The sequence below is a fragment of the Anastrepha obliqua genome, chromosome 5, assembly GCF_027943255.1.
Source record: "Anastrepha obliqua isolate idAnaObli1 chromosome 5, idAnaObli1_1.0, whole genome shotgun sequence".
NCBI classification, from domain to species: domain Eukaryota; kingdom Metazoa; phylum Arthropoda; class Insecta; order Diptera; family Tephritidae; genus Anastrepha; species Anastrepha obliqua.
Genome location: NC_072896.1, coordinates 13,317,954 through 13,345,684, shown reverse-complemented (window position 1 = coordinate 13,345,684; position 27,731 = coordinate 13,317,954). Strand labels below are relative to the sequence as shown.

Here is a 27,731-nt window from a genome sequence, read left to right as displayed (position 1 = left end):
TGCCTGTGCCTGCTTGACGCGCCCTTTGCCCCAGTTTAGCGTTTTTTTTGTTGCTGTTCTCTTTGCTGTTTATTTGTATGGTTATTATTATTGCAGAAGTGGCTGTTATATTATTGTTACCAAAGGTAAAGTTTGTGTATTTTTTGCTTGGTTGGTATAAATATTTGAGTAGAACATTTGCAGTTATCCTTAAAAGGAATTAAGGGATTTGCAATTTTAAATAGAGATTTTTTGCTGCTGCTTCTTAAACCATGCTCACATACATAGGCACCTTTATAAACGAGGGTGAGGATAAAAAAAAAATGTATACTATAGGAAAAATCTCAACTTGTGAGACAACCAGTTCGTAACTAGTTTGCAACTAGTACCAATTTCACCAGTTCTGAGTGTCTTGGTAGCAGGTGTTTTATACTATAGGAAAAATTTTAACTTGTGAGACAACTAGTTTGGAACTAGTTCGCAACTAGTAACAATTTGACCAATTCAAATTGGCTTGGTAGTAGGTGAATTTTCAACGAATTGAGCAGAGTTTAAAATAACGCTATATTAAATAAAATAAAATTGCATAAAAAACCGTTTCTCTAGATGTATCTCGTAGGTAACTCACATACATAGGCCCTATTTTAGGCGAAGCTGAAGATGAAACAACTATATATACTATAGAAAAAATTTTAACTTGTGAGATAGCTAGTTTGCAACTAGTTCGCAACTAGTAACAATGTGACCAATTAATTTTGATTCTCAACGAATTGAAGAAAGTTTAAAATTACGCTTTTTAAATAAAATAAAATTGCATAAAAAGCTCTTTTTCAATATCCATAACTTAGAGTAGAACCTTAACCCATTTTGGGGTGTGTTGAAGCATGGCACATAGCTCAATCTATAATAACAGAAAATAAATTTGATCAATTATTGGGCCTAATGTTGTTTTCCATCGAGAATGCAAGGGCGAAGAACGATATTTTACAGATTTTCCCCTCGGTACAGATTTTTCCCTCGTTCCAATCCAGCCTACTTGGAAAGATTGCCCTGGCACGTCCCTCGATCTCGAGTTTGCTGATAGAGAGCTCTGTCAGAAGCTCAGAGAAATACGGTTTTAATTGTTCAAAAATGCTACCATGTGCCTGGAGAGATTGCCCCAGAGGCCAATCTCCATTAACCTGAATGCACTTTGAGCAGCGATGGAAATAAATTAAAAATCGCTGGGAAGTAAGTGCAAAACGACATTCAGCGGCAAGCTTCACATGCTATTATATGTATTCTCTTTTCAAAATAATGCTCCGAACGAAGTAAAATTGAACAATAATTATTTTTCCGATCTTACTACAAGGGCCCCAGCTTTTCCTACTGGGTAAGTACAGCGTGACAAGAAATATGCGCTTCGGGAGCTTTCTGCACAAAATCCGCCTTATTGCCTTCTTTGGAGTTCAACATTAAGGTATTTATTTCATTCATTTCATAGCTTAATAATTTACGAGTCTAATCCTCAATGAGTCTACATCAGGAAGAGCTGCATACACACATATCTGCATACACAAGTTACATAAATATTCAGGAAATTGATGAAAATTTTCTCGCACCATTTGATACGCAATTTACATAAATGTTAACACAGTTAGAAATTAGAAGTACTTTTTGGAAAACACACATACCTGGTGGTGCCACACCCTGCAGTATATCCAAAGTTTCCAAACCGACAAATTCGGTCGTTGCGGCTGAGCCATGTAGCTGTCGCCTATTCAAACTGCCCGTCATGCTGCCGAGTGCCATACCAGCGCCATAGGCATCATAGTAACCCATGCCGCCACTCGTCACTACAACTCCACCGCCTACCACACCCGTTGAAGTTATGGTGGCAGCAGCACTGTTGGCATTCCCGCTGCCACTGCCACTACCTAAAATGTTACAGCACCTTGTTGCGGGTGAGGTCATCGCCGCGGCAGTTGTCTCTTGCAGACAACTGACATGCGGCGACAGTTTGCGATCCAGACTCGCTGCATTCAGGAACGTTTTAACGCCACTGCCCACCGTCGACGCTGATGTGGGCAGCAGTGGGCAGCGCTGTTGTGCGGTGGGTATAATTGTGAGTGGCAGTTGTACACCATTGGAGATTTCCAACGGTTGTGGTGGTGGCGCCGCCAATAGCGTTGTTAAGGGCGCACCGCTTTCGTTTTCCTTCTCCTTTTCATGGCTGGAGTAAACTGTATAGTTGAGGTGGAAAGTTAGCAAATATGAAATGAAAAGTAATTTATACGGAGGCATACAATTTTTAAAATAGATTTCGGTCAAGTGGATTGGGAAAATGGGAAAGGGTATGGAAAACGAAAGATAGGGCATATATGAATGTACAGTGAGTCAAAGAAGTTTTGGCACAGTGAGTTTTTTTACAATATTTGTAAGGTTTCTCATGCCAATTATTATTTTTTCGTTAATTTTATATAAAAATATAGTTTATATTACAACAAAAAATATAGCTTATATTTCAACAAAAGCATACAAAATTCCATAAAATTAATAAAACAAAAGAAAAATCGAATTTTTTACAACGCTTCAAGGTCTGAAGGAACGAAAATGCAGAGACTGTCAGCAGAAAAAGTATTAAAAACCAACGGGAATCTTCAGAAATTTCAAAGTTGTTCTTTGTTAAGCTAAAATTGATTGAGCTATAAAAATGCAGCCCCAAAAATTTTAAATATTCTTAGTAAAAGGTTAGAAATGCTGCTTGAAATATCATGAAATTTTTTGAATTTTGAGCAAAGTATAAAACTTCGATTTATGCGGCTTCCATTAAATTAAAAATCACATTTTCATAAAAATTTAGCATGGGAAATATTTTGAATATTGAAAAAAACAAAACCGAAAAAAAATCATTGTGCCACAACTTTTTTGACTGACTGTACACATACGAGATGGCGCAAAATTAATCACTCAAACGAAAGATTTGTAATTTTTGCAAATGACGTTGTACGCCATTCCTATTTGACAGTTGTGAACTAAGCAGCTGCTGTGTACGAGAATAGACAAGCTATGGAGCACGTAAAGGTACTTCCAGCACTCAAAATAATTTTTTAAAACATAAATCATATTTTAAATACAAAATTGGGTGATTATTTATGCGCCATTTTGCTCACAAGATAAATTTCCGGAAATAATAGCGCAATAAAAATTGTTCAGCAATTTTAAAGGGAACTCCTTTTATTTGAAATTTTTTTTCATTTTCTATTACCCTATTACCGCATTCATTAAAAGTGGCGGCATTAGACCAACAACAATGTTTTGTATGTTTGATTGTCAAAACAAAGTATTCTTTGCAACCAAAAAATGAATTTGCCTTGTTTCATTCTGGGCTGACAGTTACATAGACACTGCGAAAAAAAAATCAAATCAGCTGATTTACCGATACCATCTTTAATAAACTACATTCGCCTTGCATTACCCGACTATTTCTATTATGACACTTACAGCTAAGCGGACTGTTTATGGACCCCGTGCAGTAGTTTTCATCCAAGCTAGTTTTACTCGAGCTGAGTTTCTTCTTAAGCGTCCCACTGCTGCTGTTGTTGCTGCTGGGTGGGGCACGCAAACTGCTCTCCGCTTTTATAACAAAGCAATAAAGGATAGTAAATCCCTGTAATGAAAAAGGAAAATAATGTCATTTATTTCATATACTATTTGAAAATTAGAAATGGTTTATTCGGTACCCAAGTTTTGAATTAGATTTTAAAATATTCTTATTATTATTGATAAATATTATTGAAGGACGTCCAAAAACAGCAAAAGGGCCAGAAATCGTAGAAAAAATAGAGGATATCGCATAGGAAAATCGTCGAGTGATTGAAAGAGATTTAGTAGAAGCCTTAGGCATCTCATTGGGCAGTGCAAACAACATTTTAAATGAAGTATTGAGTTCGAGAAAGCTGTGTGCTGAATGGATGCCGCATTCGCTAACAATGGAACAAAAACACATTCGAATGCGACTTTCTCAGGAATATTTAGCGCGTTTTCGAAAGGATGAAGTGGAGTTTGTGCGTCGATTCATCACCAGGGATGAGACTTGGGTCAATTGCCATTATCTCAAATCAAAAAAAGAAGCTAAAGAGTGGTGTGAACCTGGGCCTTCGGCTCCGAAATGAGTTTGTGTCCAGAAATAGGCAAAGAAGGTGTTAGCATCCGTTTTCTGGGATGCGAGAGAAATTTCGTTTGTGGATTACTTGCAAGCTGGTAAAACAATAAATTCTGAACATTGTTGTAACCTTTAAGAAGAGCTGAAGGAAAAAATTCGATAAAACAGACCTACTTTGCAAAAGAAAATTTTTTTCCATCAGGACAATGAACCGTGTCACAAGAGCATTTTGACAACGGCTAAAATCCATGAATTAAAGTTCGAATTGTTAGAACATCTATTGCATTCACCAGATTTGAGCTCTAGTGACTTCCATCTGTTTCCAGACCTAAAAGAATTCATGCGTGAAAAGCGTTTTTCATGAAATGTAGCGTATTGCAGCTCTTACATTTGCTCACTTCAGGGATTGAATTCGTAAATTGGAATCTCGTTGAAACAAACTTATTGATGTTAAGGGAGTCTATACTGATAATTAATTGTTTTTCAAACCACAAAATTGTGTTTTTCTTATCGAATCGCAATACTTATGGAACAAACTAGTGATACTTAGTTCGTTTATTTTCACTTATCTAAAATGCAGTAAGTTCACGAATGCTATTAACACGCGATATACATTTAACAGCAAGTGTTAACATAAGGCTGTTAGCTTACATGTATCAAGCGATCGAACGAAATGAGACGATCAAGGTGGCTCAAGCAATAGAATTATTGCTCTTCGTACCATTTATTTTGCCCTTAAAACTATTTCAATTAAAAATAAATTAAAATGACAACAAAGAAATCATATAGTACTTCAAAATATAAAAAATATAATATTTATATCTACTTTTGGGGCAGCTTCTGGTTAGAAGTATATTTTAAATGGCTAGTATTTAATTTGGAATAAATACACTTTAAATCAGAAAAAAAATCGTTCGCAAAAGTACGTGGATGTAAAAATTAACAATAGATATCTTAAAAAAAAATCTTTGAGTTGAACATATAAACTGTTATCTAAATTTCTCCAGAACTCAACTATATCCCTTCCATTATAAAAAAGTATCTCGCTTCGTAAGATTATTATTTCTACATGAATTTCAAAATAATACAAAAGTCATGCATATCACCAACGCAATTGGAATTATAAAATATTTTTTTCTCAATAATTCTATCCATATATCCAAATATGTCTACTGTGGCATAAGAAAATTACCAGCATAGCCACTGCTTATGTGAATGTGAATAGTGAATGCTCAGCATAAAGACGTGAAGTGGATGGCTCGGCAGGTGAACGAGAGTAAGATGGAACATCCACCGTCAGCATATAAACATCAATCACACTCGCGTCTCGTCATTAGCGACGCTATTAAGGGGTGTTGGTGGTTTAGAGCTCGAAAATTTAGGGTTTTTCAAAAGTTTTTTTTTAAATAAAACAAAAAATATATGAAAATTGATATTTAAAATTTGTAGGCTTTTTTTATCTCACTTCTTTTACATACAAAAATGAAATAATCTTTTTTATTAATTTTAATAATTTGAAAAATGGTGCCAAGGTTGACCCTCCCAAAAAATTGTACCTGGACGGTGGTGTCCATTATGGGTCTTCTTTTTGTCTGAAACACAAAAAAACAAAAAAAAAAAAATAATTAATCAGCATGGCTGTAGCTATGCCCCGTACTAACGGGTGTTTTTTAGCTATTATCTTTTTAAACAGTTGGTTTAAACTGCTGACGCACGTTTCGTGTTTTGTTTCACTGTCAAACATCTTCAGTTTGGTCTATAATTTAACCATGAATCGTCTAACAAACGAACAACGCTTGCAAATCATTGAATTTTATTATAAAAATGCGTCTTCTGTTAAGAAAGTTTAAGATCCACTTTTTTATCGAGAAATTGTGTTCAGCGACGAAGCTCATTTTTGAATCAATGGGTTTACGTACCTAGAATTGTCAATTTTAGAGTGAAGATCAGCCAGAAGAATTCCAAGAGCTACCAATGTATCCAGAAAAGGTCACAGTTTGGTGCGGTTTATGGGCTGGAGGTATCATTGGACGTACTTCTTCAAAGATGCTGCGAATCGTAACGTAACTGTGAATGGTGAGCGCTACCGTGAAATGGTATCCAACTTGTTTTTGCCCAAAATGCAAGAGCTTGACTTGCATGACATGTGGTTTCAGCAAGACGGTGCCACATGCCACACAGCACGCGTAACAATGGACTTGTTGAGTGGCGAGTTCGGTGAACATTTTATTTCACGTTCGGGACCTGTCAATCTGTCAATTGGCCACACAGATCGTGCGATATAACGCCTTTAGATTATTTTTTGTGGGGCTATGTTAAAGCTCATGTCTATTCAGACAAGCCTGCTTCAATGAACGCGTTGGAAGACAAATTTAAAGCATTTATATGTGAGATACCGGCCAAAACATTGGAAAGAGTATGCCAAAATTCGACTAAGCGGATGGACCATTTGAAGCGCAGTTCAAACATTAAATTATATAGACTGTACTATCGATTTTAATAAAAAATTTGTGCATTTTTCTGAATTTTACGTGTGTTTTTTTTGAAAAACTTTCCTATAACTCTTAAAAAATCACTCTTTAGAATAATAAAAAAAATTGAATTTTGAATTTCACACCCTTAAGATCGGTTTTTTAATTATAATAATTGAAATAATGATATAATTCTAGTATGGGCGATAGCCATTGATGTTGTCAACAACATAGTAAAATTTCAGATGATTCGGTTGAATAGTTTTTGTTTTTTTTGACAACACCAGGCCGAAAAAGTTTTGACCATCTAAATGCGATCATTGACGCCGCCGCGTGACGAATCTGACTCTACCTGCTAAAACGGCTGTAGAATCGAAAATACTGGGAATATCCTTCCAAAAATTTGTCAGTATATTATTAAAAGCCTATACTTTCGAAATATCAAAACTAAAAAAAAACGATTTTTCGAAAATTCTAGACCACCGGACCCGCTTAACAGATATTCATACAATTTGGAAGCAGTGGATAATATATTTCGCATGCAAAGTAGCATTCATAATCTAGTCGTAGAAAAAATCCGATGACACGGCTCTTGGAGTGTACGAAAAAATGATTATGCAGAGTATTAATGTGAGTATCTTTGCATGTTGGCGAAGGCGAATATGGCAGATAATGCAACGATAGGCTGTTTGAGTTTTACAGCTACATTAGCATAGCACACCGAATAGAGTTATCGAAGTCAGAACCAGCCTTCACTGGGTACTTCTAAGTGATGTAAACTAGCGCTAGGAAAAACAAAACGAATGATCAAATGGGTAAAGGGAAACATAAATAAATTAAACGAAACCTTCACTTTTTTCTTTTAACAGATGTACTAAAATGGTGGAAGAATTTTTCATGGTCTGTTCAGCTGAACTTCATAGAACATGGGAATTTCCCCAATCCTCGATTCATGATGCCCAAGAGCTCAAAGTCTACTTTAAAACTGCCCTCGTACGTAGGCTTATATGCAAAATTAAGCTCTGAGCTACTTAATATGCACACACATACATACGTGTAATATAATAACGAATTTAGTATTACAATGAACTACTTAAGTATGTATGTATGTGCATTAATAATGGGCATCTAAGTATATCATACACCGGAAATGTTTAACGAATATGTTATCTGCTTAGGTATAATTATTACACAAGTATACAAGTGCAAACGTATGTAGGCGTCAATATATGCGTACTTGGCATACAGCTATACAAGCACATGCACATTAGGGTGCCTCAAAAAACATGATGTTTATTTCGTCATGCCGAATTTCCATGGCAAAAATGCAATATTCCGTAAATTTGATATACATAGTTTATAGATGGATATTATTTAATCTCCCCCTTTAATTTCTCTCCATATATGTAAAAAAATACCCTATGCTTTATTAAAAAAAGGAGCTACATTTTTTTTTTATTTAAACCCCTCAGTGTTTCTATACAAAAGGAATATATAGTTATATTATAATGTTACTGAACCTACTATACTTAGTTACATGATCACCCTATATACGTATATACCTATTCCTATATTATACGTACTCTTAATTCTAACTTAATCTTACACTCTACACCCTCTCACACTCTACACCCACACGCTTACTCACGCACTCAACATACACACAACATGCATTCCTATATTGATTGCTAGTTTTACTTTCTCTCATTCTCATTAAATGTAAAATATTAGTTAAGCTTTAAGCTAAGAAGAGTCTTTGTAAAAAGTGAGTTCAATAAAGTTCTTTGACACAAGAAGACGTTTGACTTCTTTTCTATATACATTTTTGTTTTGTATTTTAACTTTTTTTTGCTCTTAGGGGGCTTTCGGAGATTCTATACAAACTAGAAGAAATATACAGAATCTTTTTTTTTGTGATTTTTAACCTTTTGTTTTTGATTTTAGGGGTCACTCAGAGTTTCTATACAAAACAGAAAGAAGAGATAAAATCTTTTGTTTTTAATTCTTAACGTTGTTTTAGATTTTACGGGGTTTTCAAATTTTTTTTGTGAAATAGAAGGAAGAGATAACATTTCTTGTTTTTAATTTTTAACTTTTATATTTTAGGGGGCTTTAAAAGTTCCTATATAAAATAGAAAGAACAGTTAAACTCTTTTATTTTTAATTTTTACCTTTTTACAAAATAGAAACAAGAGGAAAAGCCTTTTCTTTTTTCTTTTTTATTTTTAATTTTGTTTTTGTTTTGTTTTAGATTCTATGTATACAAAATAGTAAGAACAGATGAAAATTTTTTTTAATTTTTAACTTTTGTTTTGTAATTTTAAGAGACGTTTAGATTTCTATATTAAATAGAAACAAGCGATAAATTACTTTTTTTTTGCAGATTGTAACTTTTTATTTATTTTAAGGGGCTTTCAGAGTTTCTATAGAAAATAAAAACAAGAGATGAAATCTTTTTGTTGTATTTTGAATCTGTTATTTTTTTTTTAATTTTAAGGGTCATTCAGAGTTTCTATATAAAACAGAAAGAAGATATAAAATATTTTTTTTTATTTAAAATTTTTTTTATTTAAATTTTTTTTATGGGGCTTTCAGAGTTTCTACAGAAAATAAAAACAAGAGATAAAATCTTTTTGTTTTATTTTTATTGTTATTTTTTTTAATTTTAATTTTTTTTTATTTTAAGGGGCTTTCAGATTTTCTATATAAAACAGAAAGAAGAGATAAACAATTTTTTTTTTTAATTTTTTTTAATTTACATTTTTTTTGTTAGGGGACTTTCAGATTTTCTATATTATAAAAAATAGAAAGAAGAGATAACATCTTTTTTTTTAATTTAAACTTTTCTTTATTTTTTTCTATATAAAATAGTTAACATTTTTTTTAATTATGAGTTTTTCTTGAACACCCTAATGCACATACACGTACAAGTATGAACCGATATGAACATTAAGCGATTGTGCCAATTTAATACAATATCTGTTTACATTAACTGATATATTTGTATTTCTTTTTACGCGGGTTACCTTTTATATTTTTCGCCTTTGCTGCACTGCATGTGAGGAACTGTAATTCGAAATTTTATATCGAAAAGTACGGCATTTTTCTGCATAAACTTATATATAACGTTTCCCCTTACGAGCTTCGTTTGTTCTTTTTTCAGTGAGTTGAAAAATGCGTCTCGGCCTAAAGTGAAAATTTTCGTAAGATGATTCATTCAGATTTTTTAAGAGAATTATCGAGACAGGAGTGCATTTATAAACTTATTTCGATTTTAAGCGCTGAAGCACCACACTTAGTCACTGTGAAACGAACTCAAACGTAACCGTAGATCCTTGCAGAATGAATTTTGTGACGGCCGTCCAAAAATGGTTGGTGCATGAAAATTTGATCGTCACGTTGGATACAGCATGATGTGACAAATGCCCCAAAAAAAGTACTCTTGTCGCTTAGTGTAAAGAAATGTTAAAGAAATTCAGCTGCGGTGGTTCAAAGCGCGTCCAAGACATCGTAACAGGCGCAAAGGGCCGCCTGTTTTTTTTTTGCAAAATCTGGTCATGTCGCACTGTACCAATACAAAAACTTAAGGGGGGACCCTCATTTAGACGGTCGAAAAATGCATCATTTTTGGGAATTTTTTTCTCAGGTAAAATAACTTCAAACGTTTTGTAATTCATAAAGTACTTTAATAAATGTCTTGACTGTCTACAAAAATTTTCGGAGAAGAAAAAAAACATTTTAAGTATGGAAATATACACCTCGTCCATGGCACCTCATTCTATCTGTGTACATTCTAGCGCTCTGAATTTTTTTCTGAAATAAAAAAACCAAATTTTTTTTAAAACTTTAGGATAATACCTTCGATGTGACATTTTGATTTAAAAAAAAAATGTCGAAATTGATATTTTTTACCCAGTTTTATCTTAAAAGTGATTTTTCATGCATAAAAATTGACTTTAAAATTACAAAAAAATATGAAAATATTTTTTTAAAAAAAAACACTTAATGTCACATTGAAAACAATTTAATTATCTTTAAAATGAGCTATTGTAAAGCCTGATTGGTTCAATACAGCGTTCTCAATTGTGTACACAAAATCGAAAAATGATGTTTCGAGAAAAACGCGTTTAAAGTTTTGGATACAGGCGATCAGGCCACCCGTCGCGTCCTGTTAAAAATTTTGTCACTCCTTCAAAAATACAGATATCGACTTGAAATTTTGAAAGTATATTCTTAAATAGTTGTAGAATAGATTAAAATTATTTCCAAAAAATCGATTTTTTTGACCCGATAAATGAGGGTCCCCCCTTAAGCGAAGGCAATTCTGAGTGATACACAATCATTAGTTTGTCAGAAGGTTTTAGACAATTAAAGCAAACCAAGGGCCACGTGTCGGCTCACAAAGGCGAGTTGTTAAGCACTCAAAAGATCGAATTAATGGGTCATCAGCCTCCCAGTCTTGATTTGGCACCTTATAAAAAGATAAAATGCGTGGCCAACTTTTCAATGATTGAAGAAGCTGTTGAACCCTTTAAACAGCTCGTTTTGGTGATATCCACTTCTGAGTGGCAGAATGGCTTTGAAAATCGGTTCAAGCGAATGCAAAAGTGTATTGACTCCAAGGACAAAATTTTGAAAAACAGTAAAGCCATTTTCCTTATTATTTTACTGTATTTTCATTATTAGGCGCAAAATATAAAAGGCAACCCTCGTACATGCCTCTGTGTGCGTTAAAATATTTATACATGCGTTTATATATATGTGCATTTCATATTAGTTATTAATATACGTTTAGTTTGGCTATTGGCAGAAATCCGAACTGCCAAATGCCCATAAATATTGGCTAAACTTAATGCCATTAGGCATGCATTCATACACAAATAAGGACATAAACGCTCATTGGCGGACGAAAGTACCTTTATACATATAGATACGCATGCATATCCATGTGGCGACTCATGCTTGCAGTGTAAAGAAAGACACTACTTAGTAGCGAACTGCTCCACTTATAGTGAATTTCGCAAGAGGACAGGTTTGCACTTCTTCTTCTTTCGATATTCGACAGCAAATTGGAAATGTTACAAAGTTATGTTCTGGGAAGAATCAATTGACCTTCGTTGCATATCTTTTTCGATACTTCGGACAGTGCCGAAGTAGTGTTAAAAATTATATCTAAGAGAAATTTTAGCCTTGAAATTTCAAATCGATGGCTTTAGGATATTCTCGGTTCGATACTTGATACAGGTCAACAGGTGTTTTCATTTGATTTTGAATTTTTTTTCAAATGTTCGCAAGATATTCCAATCCAACTCGTACCAGCAACTCACTGCATCAGAAGTGGAAGGAATTATTTTGTTTTAATATTCCATCTAAAAGCCTCCGAAATCATGATGTTTTTGCATTCTATCGAGTAAGAACTTCTGCTTCTAACTGAATTCCGTGATACACACAGGTTTTTTCCTACCAAAATCTAGATTTAAGCAACTACTAAATTAACTGCTTTAATTATTAATTATATTCTATTTTTTAATTGTAAATAGACCAAAAGGACATTTTTTATATATTCTAAAGGGTGATTAAATTTTAAGGGCCGATATTGAATGTAAGCTACACCTAAATGTCAAGTCTTTTTCTGAATTTCATTTAACATTTTTCAATTTCAGGCTAATTCAATTTGAACCATGGAAAGATGCACAATCGAGCACCGCGTTAAAGTTATTCAGGCTTATTATGAAAACGGGCGTTCAAATCAAAATGCATATCGCGCACTTCGTGATTTTTTCGATCAATTTAATCGTCCAAATGTGCGTACAATCGGAAAAATTGTGCAAAAGTTTGAGCAAACCGGGTCTGTAGGAGATGTGAAAACACCAGTGCATGCCCGTACAGCTCGTACTGCAGAAAATATGCATAAGACTTGCATTTACACGCTTACAAGGTGCAATTGACTCAAGAACTAAAGCCTCTTGACCATTTCAAGCGTCGTCAATGGTCAGAATGGTGGCAGGAAATGTCAACAGTGAATGACCAATTTTCGAAGAAAATCATCTTCAGTGATCAGGCACATTTTCACAGTGGATTCGTCAATAAGCAGAATTGCCGCATTTGGGCGAATGATAATCCAAGAGTGTTTGCCGAAAAGCCAATGCACCCACAAAGAGGGACTGTTTGGTGCGGTTTATGGGCCAGCGGCATCATTGGGCCGTATTTTTTCCAAAATGAGGCCGGTCAGGCAGTTAATGTGAATAGTGTTCGCTATCGTGAGATGATAACGAGCTTTTTATGGCCCGAATTGGAAGATATGGATGTGGACGATATGTGGTTTCAACAGGACGGTGCCACTTGTCACACAGCTAACGTAACAATGAATCTTTTGCGCGAAAAATTTTGTGGTCGAATAGTCTCACGTCGCGGCGATGTCAATTGGCCGCCAAGATCATGTGATTTGACACCGTTGGACTTCCTTCTTTGGCATTATTTGAAAGAAAAGGTGTACGTCGATAAGCCAGCAACAATTCAAGAGCTAAATGATGAGATTTTTCGGAACACTAACGGCATAGAACCCAAATTATGCCTCAGCGTCATCGAAAATTTTAACCATCGGATGGAGGTGTGCCGCCGAGGCCGCGGCGTCCATTTGGCCGATATAATATTTTGTTTCATTCGTAATTGATTCATACCAATATTATCATAATAAAGAGAAATGATAATAATTTCCTAAAAAAATTGTAGTTTATTCAAAATCAACACCGGCTTTTGAAACTTAATCACCCTTTTGAATATATTTTAAGAAATAAATAAATACAATAAATAAATGAATAAATAAATTTATAATCAAATAAATCAATAATTACTTTTTGCGCGTACCACTGGCTACACTTTGGGAATAAATACCCCTACGTGCGACATCACTAACACTTGACTAAACCGTACTAGTTGTGAACTAGACCTTTTTTTATAGTTATAGTTATTCGTCTGCGGAGCAAACACTTTTGTGTCAAAGCGCCTGCAACGCCTACTTGCAGCGCCGAAAAGTAGATACATTAAAGTCGACCCAACTCACGCACGCACAGAACAAAACTTTTACTCATCAAAATTCCATTAAAGCTTGCATATAATTATTGTTGCGGTTATTGTTGCTAGTATCGTTTTTGCTTGCGTCGGCTTTGTTGCCTTGGGCTTCTTCTACGTAGCAGTAAGTATATGGGTTAACATAAATAATTAAGGGATTCCAAAGGAAGCGACAACCGCACTGAACGACATATGCACATGCAAGCTTCTGTGTGAGTATAACTTTGTCTTTGTATGTGTATAAGTATACTTAAGGATGCTTACATGTATGGTAAGTAGATAAAATTCGATTGCTGATAATGTCTAATTCCACAAGTTTCTGGTAAAGTTTAACAAGCCGCAGCAGCAGCGACAAAATAAAGAAACGAGCAAGTGTGGTCTCAAAAGATGAGCAACTATGCTACTGAAATTATATGTATGTATGTATGTATGTGCTCTTTTCATATGGAAGTGTGCGTAATTATTTTCTAACGTTGGATACTTGCTTAAATTGGATAGGCAAGCGAAACGAGCGAAACTTTTAACTCAGGACGAGTCAGGATATATACAAGCAAAAAAAAAAAAACAAATAAAAATTAATAAAAATAAATTTAAGTAAACTAAAATAAAAAAAAATAAAATAAAATAAAAGTAAACAAAAAAATAAAATAAAATACATAAGGTAAAAAATATTAATAAAATAAAATAAAATAAAATAAAATAAAATAAAATAAAATAAAATAAAAAAAAAAAAAAATAAAATAAAATAAAAGTAAAACAAAAACAATACACGGTGCCCATCCCCATGATCTCGAAATGGAATGGATAGACGCACAATCATCAAATTTATGGTTGAAAAAAGGAAAACTATTTTCTGAAACAGAAGGTTTCGCAATCGCTATCCAAGACCGAGTTATTCCAACAAGGAATTTCCGAAGGTCGATACATGGCGAGGCAATAGAAGATAGATGCCGAAGGTGCGGCATTTACGGCGAAACAATCGACCATATAATTGCTGGATGTAGCGTACTTGCCCCCCGTGAATATGTCATGAGACATAACAATATAGCAAAGATCCTCCACCAACAACTTGCGATGAAACACGGTCTCTTACAAGCAGAAGTCTTGTATTTTAAATATGAACCAAAGGCAATAATCGAAAATGCAAATTTTAAACTGTACTGGGACAGATTTATATCCACAGATCAAACAGCAGCTGCCAACAAACCTGACATTATCTTTTTCGACAAGACAAATAAAACGATCGAAGTAATTGATATAGCGGTGCCCCTTAATCGTAACATCCAAAGCACATACTCCACCAAAGTATCGAAGCATGCAGCTTTGGCCATAGGTGAGAAGGCGAAGCATTCCAGGAGAACTGGTTGGGCGCTGGGTTTGGCATAAGTGTATTTCATCGAGAGGGAATTATTTTGAAGGGGATGAAATTGATTTACAAGAATAAATAAAGATTTTTCATTTTACAACCAAATTCACCTTACTTTTTGCCCACGGTATTATACTCGTATGCTGCACTAAAGTGCTTTGTTTACCTACTTCCCTAGTACTTTACTTATTATTTCGGTCTGCCTCCGTTGCTCTCTTCACGCCTACGAGAAAATTGTAAGCAAGTTGTGGTACTCAAGTAGGGATCTGAGAGTGCCACTATGGCGTATTTTCAGCATCAGTGCTCACGCTGCGCAACAATGGCTTCTCCATCGAGCGTATGGTATAGTGGTTTTAAAAAGATTTATGACACCTTTAAATGCTCAGTGCTCGGAAAATGCATAAATAATAAGCTGCTATGCATATGAATGTGGGAGTTTATGTGCTTGCCACTGCTTAGAGAGTAAAAGTGGAATGTTTTCGAAGGTGGCTTGAGCTTGAACTCTTACCTAAATACGTTAGTAAGTATATTTGTATGTACTCTCAAACGGCTTAATGCATTTGATATTGGTTTAGTATTTTACTGCTTTTACTGTTGTTGTTTTTTTTTTCTTTGTTGGAAAGTTGCACATTCCGCCTGCTTAGGGAAGCCATTCAAGCTCTCATATTATAAAAAACTTCAGAAAAATAAATATTCTAAATGTAATTGCTGGAAGACTATTATGAAGTACGAAGGTTGTCTGAAAAATCCGGGCAAATATAAAAACTATTTAATTGTTTGCGATAAACCTTTTCTATTTTTCCACATTGTCCTCTTTTAGGCTTATACACTTCGTTCAACGCTGTTGTAGATATGTAGTTGATCCCTTCCGAATAATAAGATTTGTTTAAGTCTGAAAAATAGTCATTCGTTTCTGTAATAACCTCTTCGTTTGTATAAAATCTTTTTCTTGCCACATATTTCTTCCAATTGTAGAACAAATCGTAGTCCGATGGATCTGAGGGAGCCAAATCTAAAAAACAGGGAGGGGGGGGGGACTAGGGGGATGTGAAATGAACTGGAACTCAATTTCCATTAATTTTGCAACCACAACTGCCGAGACGTGAGCTGGTGCGTTGTAGTGATGGAAAAGGACTTTTTGAAAATCACTCGACTTTCTCGATTCAAACGAATGCAAAACACAAAGCAATAAACTGATCTGGCTGAAACTTTGTGTGTATTCTTCCAAGAGATGCTACTAATCAAACCACACCTGTCACATTGATAAAAAGCAGCAAGACGAACAGTAGACGAATATAACTGACGATTGAGCTTATTGCTCACGACGGCCTCCAGACGTAATTACCAAAACGTCATCCCTGTAGGATGAACCGTCGGACTTGAGGTGCTTTTAGTGGCGTTAAAGTCCCACACTGACAAAGGCTTTCGATGGCTTTTACACCTCGTAAAAAAAAAATCTAACTAAACATCACTTTGATACGCGCCAGTAGTGCTACCTTTTTGACTTTGCACGGACTTTTCCAACGACAACCCTCGAATGAGTTCTTCCATAGAACTGTGAACACAGGCCAACAAAATTGTATTGACTTTCAGAAAAAAGAACCAGTTTTCGAATGGTTTTGACGCACTGAAACAGAACTCGATCTTAGAAGTACGCCAGTGGAAAAACGCGATTTGCGCCTATATTCTACTATTTATAAGTAATAATATGCGAATTTCTTTAAGCTTTATAAAAGTATCTGAATGCGCCAATTTTCCCATTCTTAATCCTTTTTGATACAAAAACCAATTTTTATTTATTTCTCTTACATTCGAAAGCCACAGTTGCCAGTGACCCCGACATACGGAACGCATAGGTGTGGCCAACATCTAACTATTAATCGGCTCTAAGCTAAAAATTGATATTTCAATTTCCAAGCGCTAGATGGATCACCCTGTATATTCTAAATTGTATATATTCATTGAAATATCTAACCTTGAACTAAATTTCCAAACCATTAATGTTATTTTACCCGTTAAAATAAAAAAAAATTGATAGTTCAAATTCTAAGCGCTAGATGGATCACCCTGTATATACTAGATTTCATTCAACTATCTAACCCAGAACTAACTTTTTAAATCATTGATATTATTTTAGATGCCAAAGTCAAAAAATTTCATAGTTGAAGTTCCAAGTGCTATATGGACCACCCTGTACACACCAATTTTCGTTCCAATATCTAACCAGGAACTAAATTTCCAAACCATTGATGTCATTTTACCTGTCAAAAACAAAAAAATTGATAGTTCGAATTCTAAGCACTAGATGGATCACCCTGTATATACTAAGCTTCATTGAAATATCCAAACATGAGTTCATTTTTTAAAGCACTGATGTTATATTAGATGTCAAAATCAAAAAAATTGATAGTTCAAATTCTAAGCACTAGATGGATCACCCCGTATACACCAGATTTCGTTCAACTATGTAACCCAAAACTAACTTTTTAAAGCAATGATATTATTTTAGATGCCAAAGTAAAAAAATTTCATAGTTAAAATTCCAAGTGCTATATGGATCACTCTGTACACACCAATTTTCGTTCAAACATCTAACCAGGAACTAAATTTCTAACACATTAATATTATTTTAGCTGCCAAAATTCTGAGTGCTAGATGGATCCCCCTGTATATACTATAATAAATTTCGATCAAATATCTAACCCTGAACTAACTTTTTAAGCAATGATTTTATTTTAGCAGACAAAGTCGAAAAATTGATAGTTAAAATTTATTGAACCATAAACTAAATTTCTGAATTTTGATGTTATTTTAACTGTCGAAGCCACAAATGTCGATAGTTCGAGTTCTCGTTGATGTTATTCTGGCTGCCAAACTAAAAAAAAATCGATAGTTAAGTTCTAAGCGCTAGATAACATCTAAATTTCCACTTGAGTTATCTGCATATCTTCGGATGGAACAAAATAACAATTTGCTTGGGTATAAAAATAATCGGAGACTATAGAATCATAAGAGGTATTTCACAGCTGTTGCATGAGGTCTAGCATAGTGTATGGGTGGCATAAATAAGTTGAGTAATAAACAGTTTTGTTACTTTGTGTGGTTTTCAAAAATATTGTCCTTAATTATAAATTTCAATTTTTCATTATATATTCAAATTTTCTAAATTCTTTCCATGAATTTCTCACCAAGGCAAGGCAAGTAATCTTTATTGTTAATAAACATAAAGCAACCCCAAACTGAGTACAATTTTTGCCATAGAATTGCCAGTATTTTAAAAATAATACGCTTGACAATTTAATACATAATTTCCCTCTAAAAATATTTTTTATTCTGTCATTTTCCTTATTTGTTTTCCGCTATGCAATTTCTCCTTTGGCAATTTGGCGGTTTCCGCGGAAGTATAAAATGAGAAAAAATTAAATAAAACAAAGGAGAAACCATTTAAAAGGGTTTGTAATATACATTTCCGCATTTCCTTCCGCTTCAAGTTACAAAGTGTCGCGCATAGAATGTGAATGGTTCTACAAGTAGGTATGTACATATGTAAGGGTGTGTTTGTGTATGCTGCTGTCGAAATATTTTTTCCTGTAGACACAAACACACGCACACACAACCAAATACTTGTTATTAAAATGCATGAGTGTGTGTGCGTGCATTTATATGTAATTCTATAATTTAGAGGAAGTGTAAAAGAATTAAAGGCAGTAGAAAGGACGAAAGACAGAGACACAGAGTAGGGCAGAAAAAAGAAAGTTCAATGACATTCTCTTTATATACTGACATACACAGACACACACATTCATAGGCTGCCGCGTCAGCAAATGTGCTCGATAGCTTACAAATGCCACATCATGAGAAACTACTGCGTGAGTTAATATGATATGCCCGTGTGCATGTGTGTGTGTGCTTTCATAAGAGTCTATACCCACGCATAGAAATACCGCTCATTGGGGAAATGCGCGCCAGGAATTTTGAATAGCGAGACGTCAAGAGTTCAGTGTTGCCTCCTGGCTAAGAAAATACATGTGGCATAGCATATACATACATACAATGTATCTATGTATATGTGTACGTTTAGCACCAGCAAAGGCATGCAGTGTACTTTACAGCGAAGTAGAAGCTGTGACTAGCGTATCAACAAATTTATGCGTCAAGAAGCAATGCGTGTTAGGAAAATGCGACATCGAGAATGATGCGAAAGGCGAAGGCAGTGGCAGACTGACTAAGCCGCGGGTGGCTGCTGCGCCATGCGTGCCTTGTTGGTTTCAAAAATCGTCAGCATTTTAACCGTCAACACAGATGAGTAAACGTATTTACTGACAGTATTATTGAGACGACATAGAGTTAGTTAGTTAGTGTGCTAACCAAGTAGGATTGACTTGATTGGGTAAAATTTTTTTTTATATTTTCAGTTGAAAAATTCAAAGTAAATATGTAATTACAATACCGACTGCCCTCTAAGCAACTAGTTACAACAAAGTAATTTACTAGTTATAAGGTAGTTGTGAACTGGTTGTGAACTGGTTAGGAACTAGTTATAAACTAGTTAGGTAAAGTAGTTATGAACTAGTTGTAAAGTAATCATGAACTAGTTATAAACTAGTAATGAACTAGTTGTAAAGTAGTTATAAACTACAAAGTTACAAACTAGTTACATAGTTGTGAACCAATTGTAATGTAGTTATAAGGTAATTATGAACTAGTTGTAAAGTAATCATGAACTAGTTATAAACTAGTTGTAAAGTAGTTATAAACTACATAGTTACAAACTAATTACATAGTTGTGAATCAGTTGTAATGTAGTTATTAAGTAATTATGAACTAGTTATAAACTAGTAATGAACTAGTTGTAAAGTAGTTATAAACTAGTTATGGACTAGTTGTAAAGTAGTTATAAATTACATAGTTACAAACTAGTTACATAGTTGTGAACCAGTTGTAATGTAGTTATAAAGTATTTATAAACTAGTTAGGAACTAGTTATAAACAACATAGTTATGAACTATTTAGTTGTAAACTAGTTATAAACTATAATGTTATGGACTAGTTGTAAACTAGTTATAACCTATATTGTTATGGACTAGTTGTAAACCAGTTATGAAGTAGTTATGAACTAGTTAAAAACATGCTTACTCTATGGAGAGGAAGAAAAAAGGCGGTTAGGTTAGATTGTATGGTTCTCCCAAGAAGAAATGCTCAATTGTAGTACCAATCGAAAGAGAAAAGTGGTGGGGAAAGGGAATGTTAAGATCAATAGTTGAATAATGGCGTGTTACTTATGTAAGAAATGGTACGATGAGACGAAATGCTATGATAAAATTTTGAAGTGGGTGCCAAGATGCTTGAGTTTTGCCTCTCCATAAAGTAAGGCAGTTGAAGAGTGAGTGCGGAGATGATTAGCGTTCACCCTCTAGAAAGCTGCCAAAAAGGCTCTTAAAGCTACATTAAGCCCTACTGCTTAGATGTATAACTCACAAAGTCCGGTTAAGACTTCCACTACTATCCGCCAACAGTCGCCGCTCCAAGCTAACCTACATACAAAGGATTTGCTAAACTTCACACTTCTCATGACCTTACAAGTTAGTGTTTTTGCATAGCGCACGTCGAAGCTAACTTTTGCAGGCAACTACAATTACCTACCTCCTACGCTACAAGAGTTTACCAAAGATAACCAAGTTGGTTAGGAAATCCATACCCTCTGCTTACAGATAGGAACCAACCCACAGATACTCTACCAAGCCATCTCACCGCCTTGCAGTTTCCTGACATCTTCTCGTGATCTCAAGCGCATGTGAACTTGATATCCAATTATTCTGATGCGTCTGAAAATAAATCAGGTATTTTCTGACTATTTTCGATCTAATCATCAGCAAATGTAGTCAGGCATTTCTTGACTAATATCCATCTAAGCGAGCTCTGTTGATTAACAGCCAGAATAGACGTTGGAAACCAGAAATGTTGTTACCCCAACAAGCAGCCAGCCGACTACTTCTTTGATAGTATCTAAATCCACTTCTAACAGAAAACTCCTTTATCGACTTTTTAGTCCAACTTCGAGTCATCTGCGAAGTGATTAATCAGGTCTGGTTTGCAGAAGCAGCAATTCGCCAATTTCTTTCTTGTGAAGTTATGTGTCCATGGTAAAGAATCCGTTTGGGTTCAGCGTTGGTGTACAATTGTTAAAGGAATTGAATTCATAATTTTTGAGAATTTTTAAGAAACTCAAACTTATGCTTTTTAGGCCTATGCTGCTCCGCCCAAGTTACGGGAGTTTTAATATAGCGTTGATCACTAGAGCAGAAGTAGTTCGAAAAATGCCACTGTTTTCAATGATCTTTGAAGGCGAAGCTCATAAGACACTTCGGGTATGTGAACAGTGGAAGTAAAGAGGCAACATGTGGGCAGTACTTTCTATGTTGTGAGATAAAAGTCCTTTATATGCAACTAGTTATGTACTAGTTTCTCTTAAACCTTTTTTCGGAGAAGAGGATATCACTGAAGGATATCAGCGCAAACCTGACAGATTGCCCTACAGGGAAGCCAACATGCGGAAGAACAGCAAACCAGCAGCCACGCTTTGTGCCTAACTTAATTTGAAAACGTGGAATTTTTATTTTATGCAGAAGAAAAGCGGCAAGTGTTCGGAAAAGGGAAATATAAAGCAGAAAGTGAAAAAGAAAAGAAACAAGCAAACAAAAAAAGCTTACAGCCACAGTAGAAAGAAAATGAATGCCAATTGCGATTTTTGCCCCGTCAACAATGAATGAAAGAAACCACATGACGTCTCTTTACATACAAACATCCATGCAAGTTTATTGAAGCAATGACTTTTGAACTCTTGCTCACTTCCTTTTTGCGAGCTCTTCGCTCACTTTTGCTTTGTTACAAAATGCCAATTTCAATTGAAATTATTTGCAGACAATTGCCGGCATATTTTACATATTTTTATATAGTATGCTGAGATATATATAATATCTATACATATATATAAGTATATCAAGGCGTATGTAAGTACATACATCTCCTTGCTTAATCGTCCTTCTTTAGGTGATCGCGCGATGGCAGTTAGCTGAGTGTGCCTGTTCATTTGTATGAGAATTTCAAAAATTTGCTAATTAAAACCCCGTCACGCATCTGCGCATTCACTACCCAAAAGAGTAATGAAATATTTAAATTAATGTTCCATTAAGGCGTGAAGGCAGTGAGAGAACGGAAGAAGGAAGTAAATGTGTGTTTGGCGTGAAAAAAATCTGCATATAAAGCAAAAGTGAAATGCGGGAAGAAAAGGAAGTAGTACTATTATTAGTACTTCGAATATGATACCAAATTTAATTAATTTTTAATTTGATGAAAAAGGAAATTAGCATACACATTTAGAGTGGATCTCCAAGGCAAAGCGTAAATTACAAAGGCAAATTTTAAGGCACTTTAAGTCAATAACAATTGAGACTGAAGATGTGTACTCTAATGGCCGATTTAGATTGTCAGATTTGGGATTATGAAAGACCAACCAAATAGGGGGGTGTTAACTGCTTTGGGTTCAGCGGAACGACAAGGATGGTAGATTTACCGGGTTTGGCATGGTGAAAAGATTTATAGAGGCAGACATGCTACATGGCAGACCGTTATTCAGCTCTAAGCTAGTTTGACAGAATCAGTTGATGGGCTGACGTCACATGGGCACGAAGCTTTCTTTAGAAAAGAAAAACAAAATGAGTTTGTGTTAGTGATATACGAAAAAAATCAACCAATGACAACACTTCGTTGCCACCTGAAGAATAACTGATTGGACGAGTATGTGAATTTATGTGAAATTATCGCGCAGAATTCAGCTGCGGAATCTCCCGAATGACGTGGCAGCCTAAGTACTCCTCATAATTTTTTTTTCAAAATTTTTTTCGTCAACCAATGCCTTTGCTTCATCCGTAGAATATTCTGGCCGAACACCATCAGCAACGACTCGCTGTGGACATCAACGAATGAGAAATCCATTCTATAGCAAATCAAATGCAGAAATTGGCATTGGATAAGTCACTCGCTTAGAAAATCACCAGATAGCATCACTAAACTGACACTGGACTGGAAGCCGCAAGGTATATTTGGAGAAAGTCGATGTGGCGTGAACTGCAACAGCCCAGATTTGTGTACGATGGAAGAGGCTCTATGCTCTCGAGAAGAGCGAACGAAAAGTATTTTAATATGTTCAAAAGGAGTAACCATAAAAGAAAACGACAATAATAGTACAAATTGGTCTAGCCATGGTAAAAAAAATTCAGAAGTTGCGGTCAATATCAGACCGTTGACTGACTCTCAGCGAATTTGAAAGACTCAGTTGATTGGTTGACGTAACCCGAGTTATAACAGCGGTTTATTTATGAAAAAACTGAGATTATGTTGGTGATATATGAAAAAAATCGACACAGTCTTCGCTCATACTACTTCGCTGCCGTCTGAACAACGACTGATTGGATGAGTGTGTGAAATAAGCGGACAGATTTCTACTGCCGAGTACCCGGTGACGTGGTAGCCGAAGCTTACACGCTAAGTTTCGTTTTTCCCCAAGGCGAATCGAATACTGAAGGTGGGGTCTTTCCAAAACCATTGCTTGCTTTTTCACGATTTTGACAAGTCTGATGTCAGGGCCTGAATTGCTTGGTAATAGTGTGATTTGTGATATTTTAACTAAAAAAAACTAATGAAAACGACGTGCCGCGTGTTAAATTGTTGAAGCTCAAATGAATATAAATGAATGTTTGTTGCGGATGACGCCGTGGTAAGACTGTGTCTATGTGTGTTTATTTTCTAGTGCTTTCTAGTTTCTATTGCTTTCGCCTACTCTTTGTCTTCACAAGAGCCTGACGACGCAGCGAATTCGGGAGGCGCAATCTTGTATTCTATCGTCCTTGGGCGTATGTATAAGAAAAGTCGTGGTGAGGCCAGTTGAGGTGAAGTGAGTTAAGGAGAGTTGAGCTCAAGGATGATAGATTTAGCACGTTTGCTCTTTAGCTATGGTGAGAAAGAAAATTGTGAGGAGAATTTCGGCTGCCACGTCACTTGAGAGCTACTATCCCCAATTCTGTACGATCGTTCACACACTGGTCCAAACAGTCGAAGGCAACGAAGTGTCATTGTTGGAGTCTTTTTCGTATATCAACAACATAATCGCAATTTTTTTATAAACACACACCAAGTGACGTCAGCCCATCACCTGATTCTGTCGCACCGCTAAAACTCTTTTGCTTGAGCTGATTTGAGACTAGGTGAACTGAGGTAGGCTGAAGTGAGTTTGGGTGAGGTCTGGCGTTTTGAGCTTTTCGTATGTCGAAAACAAGAAAAAAAAAACGAAAAAAGACATAAATAAAACTTAAAATCTAATTTTTATTTTTAAGAGAAAAAAAAAAGTTTTGTTATTGACCAAAAAAATACAACTCAAGGTAGTAGTCTGGTCAAATACTCAATTTTTTAAAGAGATTTTTTAGGAATTTTTTTTGTAAGAAATTAAATTGCGATCGTTTTGATTTTATAGTATGTTATTATTGACATTAAATAAAATACAAAAACAATTTTTTTTGACATATTTTTTTGTAGTAAGTACGTTTCTTAAAAAAAGATAAGAACAGGATTTTGGCTCTTCAGGACATCCGATACGAAAAAGTTAAACTGATTATTATTCTGTAGGCTTGTCATTTTGGCAGGTGCTACACTGGGAACATTTTTTTGAAAAAAAAACAAAGTGACCAACTTTTGAAAAAAAAATTATGTTTTTCGGGTGGAAACCAGACTGTAGTATGGAAAGTTATGTCTGAAAAGGAACGAAAGAAGTACCTGCTAGAATGACAAGCCTACAGAATAATAATCAGTTTAAATTTTTCGTTTTACATGTCCTGAAGAGCCAAAATTCTGTTTGACAAGCCACCTATCTGTTTCTTAAGACGCTTACTTTGGTGCCACACTACTACAAAATAATACGTCAAAAAAAATGGCTTTTGTATACTATTTGATATCAAAAATAACATAATATAAAATTAAAGCGGCCGCCGTAGCCGAATGGGTTGGTGCGTGATTACCATTTGGAGCTCACAGAGAAATCGTTGGTTCGAATCTCGGTGAAAGCAATATTAAGAAAAACATTTTTCTAATAGCGGTCGCCCCTCGGCAGGCAATGGCAAACCTCCGAGTGTATTTCTGCCATGAAAAAGCTCCTCATAAATAATATCTGCCGTTCGGAGTCGGCTTGAAACTGTAGGTCCCTCCATTTGTGGAACAACATCAAGACGCACACCACAAATAGGAGGAGGAGCTCGGCCAAACACCTAACAGAAGTGTACGCGTCAATTATTTATTATTTTTTTTTTTAATTAAAACGATCGCATTTTGTTTCTTAAAAAAAAAAAATCCTAAAAAATATCTACAAAAAACGAGTACTTGACTACTAACTCAAACAGTAGCCATTATTTGTGCTAAAATATTATATTAAAAAATCGAAAACAAAAAAAAAATTATTTAAAATAATAATAATAATTAAATATTTCAGAGCGAAAAAATAAGGCCCGATTACATGTTAACAGAGTAGATAAGCTACTGCATGAATTACTCTCTTAAATATCTCGGAAAATTTAAACCCAAACATTTTTGTTTATAATAAAAATATTTCTCTATTGTCTATATTTAAATGCATACGAGAGTTAAACCATACGAAGTGGAAAATCCGAAATACAGAAAAGGCCACATTTGCATACATAGTATGCATGTATGTAGGTACATATGAAAGTATGCATAGCTTCATAACATTTAGTGTAACCTTAAAGGCGTAAACGCATTTAAATTCACATACCAGTCAAGTATGGTTTGATATAAAACCATTCATACATACATACTTATGCACATTATATACCTAGAAAAAAATACGAATCGAAAAAATCTTGCAAGAAAAACGGAATTTTCCCCTCTACTCATATTAGTAACACAAAACCTGCCCTAACGCGCGACAGTCAACGAGCGAACCGTATAAGTTAGCTAGCAAAAGTATTCGCCTAAATAAAGGGGGGAATAAATACAGTTAAAAGGACTGAAGCACTGTGTGAATTTAGCAAATCGGATGAGTAGAAAAAGCGAAATTCTGGAATTAAGGGGCGACAGGTATAAACTGTAGGGACTGCTCATATTGCAGCGCATTGCGTACTTGAGCTCGGCCCCTGTGCTTCACCTACAGCGTCTGCGTGCACAGGCAAGCGTTCACGCAATAGTACGCAAAATCCCTTGTAAATCGTATAAACACGTCGCTGAATTCAATTTAAATTTTTGAATTTCAAATCAAATTTAATTTTACCCCAAGTGCGTTTTTGTTAAGTCGCTAAAGCTGGTGAATTTCTGTTGTGGTTAAGTAAAAAACGTTACTTGCAAGTTTGTTAACCTTCTTGGGGCGTGGGAGTGTGCAGTGTGTGTAACTTTTTGCAGTGAGTTAGTTTTTAATACATTCAGCGTCTTTGTATGGCTAAGCTGCGTTTATTATGCGTCTAGTCGCCCCATTTTTACAAAAATAGGGAACACTCCCGCTAAGGGTGCACCAGGCACAAGGACGTTGCTGTCAGTTACACCTGCCACTTGACTCTGACTCGATTGCGTGAGTTGTCGGCGAGTTGTTGGGCATGTATGCGTGTATGTAATATGATTATGTGTGTGAGCATATTTTCTTTGCTTTTGCAGACATGTATGTAAGTATGAAATAATGTTAATTATATAAGGGTATGTATGTAATAGGACTATGAATAAGTTCGTGCGGTTGTACAACAGATGGCGTAACTTGATTATTATTCCATCGATCCACATTTCCAAACATTCATTGGAGAGCTACTGTCGTAAGGCTCAAACGTCAGTATAAGTTTTTTATTTGAAGCGTAAACAACAATATTTTTACCACACTTGAAAATGTCGAATTTCGTGCCAAATAATGTGTTTTTGCGGGGAATTCTTCTTCATTATTTTAATATGAAGAAAAAAGCAGCCGAAAGTCATCGTATCTTGGTGGAAGTTTATGGTGAGCATGCTCTAGCTGAGTGAACGTGCCAGAAGTGGTTTGCACGCTTTAAAAGTGGTGATTTTGGCTTGGAAGACGAAGAACGCGAGGGTGCGCCGCCAAAGTTCATGGATACCGAATTGGAGGAATTGCTCGATCAAGATCCGGCTCAAACGCAAGAAGAGGTTGCAAAAACTTTGGGAGTTGATCAATCAACCATTTCCAAACGTTTAAAAGCCATGGGAATGATCCGAAAGGTAGGCCATTGGGTGCCGTATGAATTGAAGCCAAGAGACGTTGAACGCCGTTTTATGGCATGCGAACAACTGCTTCAACGGCACAAAAGAAAGGGTTTTTTGCATCGAATTGTGACTGGCGATGAAAAGTGGGTCCATTACGACAATCCAAAACGTCGGGCAACGTATGGATACCCTGGCCATGCTTCAACATCGACGTCGGCGCAGAATATTCATGGCCTGAAGGTTATGCTGTGTATCTGGTGGGACCAGCTGGGTGTTGTGTATTATGAGCTACTGAAACCGAATGAAACGATTACGGGGGATGTCTACCGACGACAATTGATGCGTTTGAGCCGAGCACTGCGAGAAAAACGGCCGCAATACGCCGATAGACACGACAAAGTTATTTTGCAACATGACAATGCTCGGCCACATGCTGCAC

General features: G+C 35.5%; 1 protein-coding gene across 1 annotated transcript in view; it reads right to left on the bottom strand.

The window, feature by feature from the left end:
* LOC129247446 (uncharacterized) overlaps nucleotides 1-27,731 on the bottom strand; it is a 311,844-nt gene that overhangs the window by 5,167 nt on the left and 278,946 nt on the right. The window contains exons 15-16 of the mRNA XM_054886576.1: nucleotides 3,463-3,628; nucleotides 1,653-2,201 (exon numbers count right to left, since the gene is read on the bottom strand). Of these exons, the coding sequence (XP_054742551.1) occupies nucleotides 1,653-2,201; nucleotides 3,463-3,628 (715 nt within the window). The remainder of the gene's footprint in view (nucleotides 1-1,652; nucleotides 2,202-3,462; nucleotides 3,629-27,731) is intronic.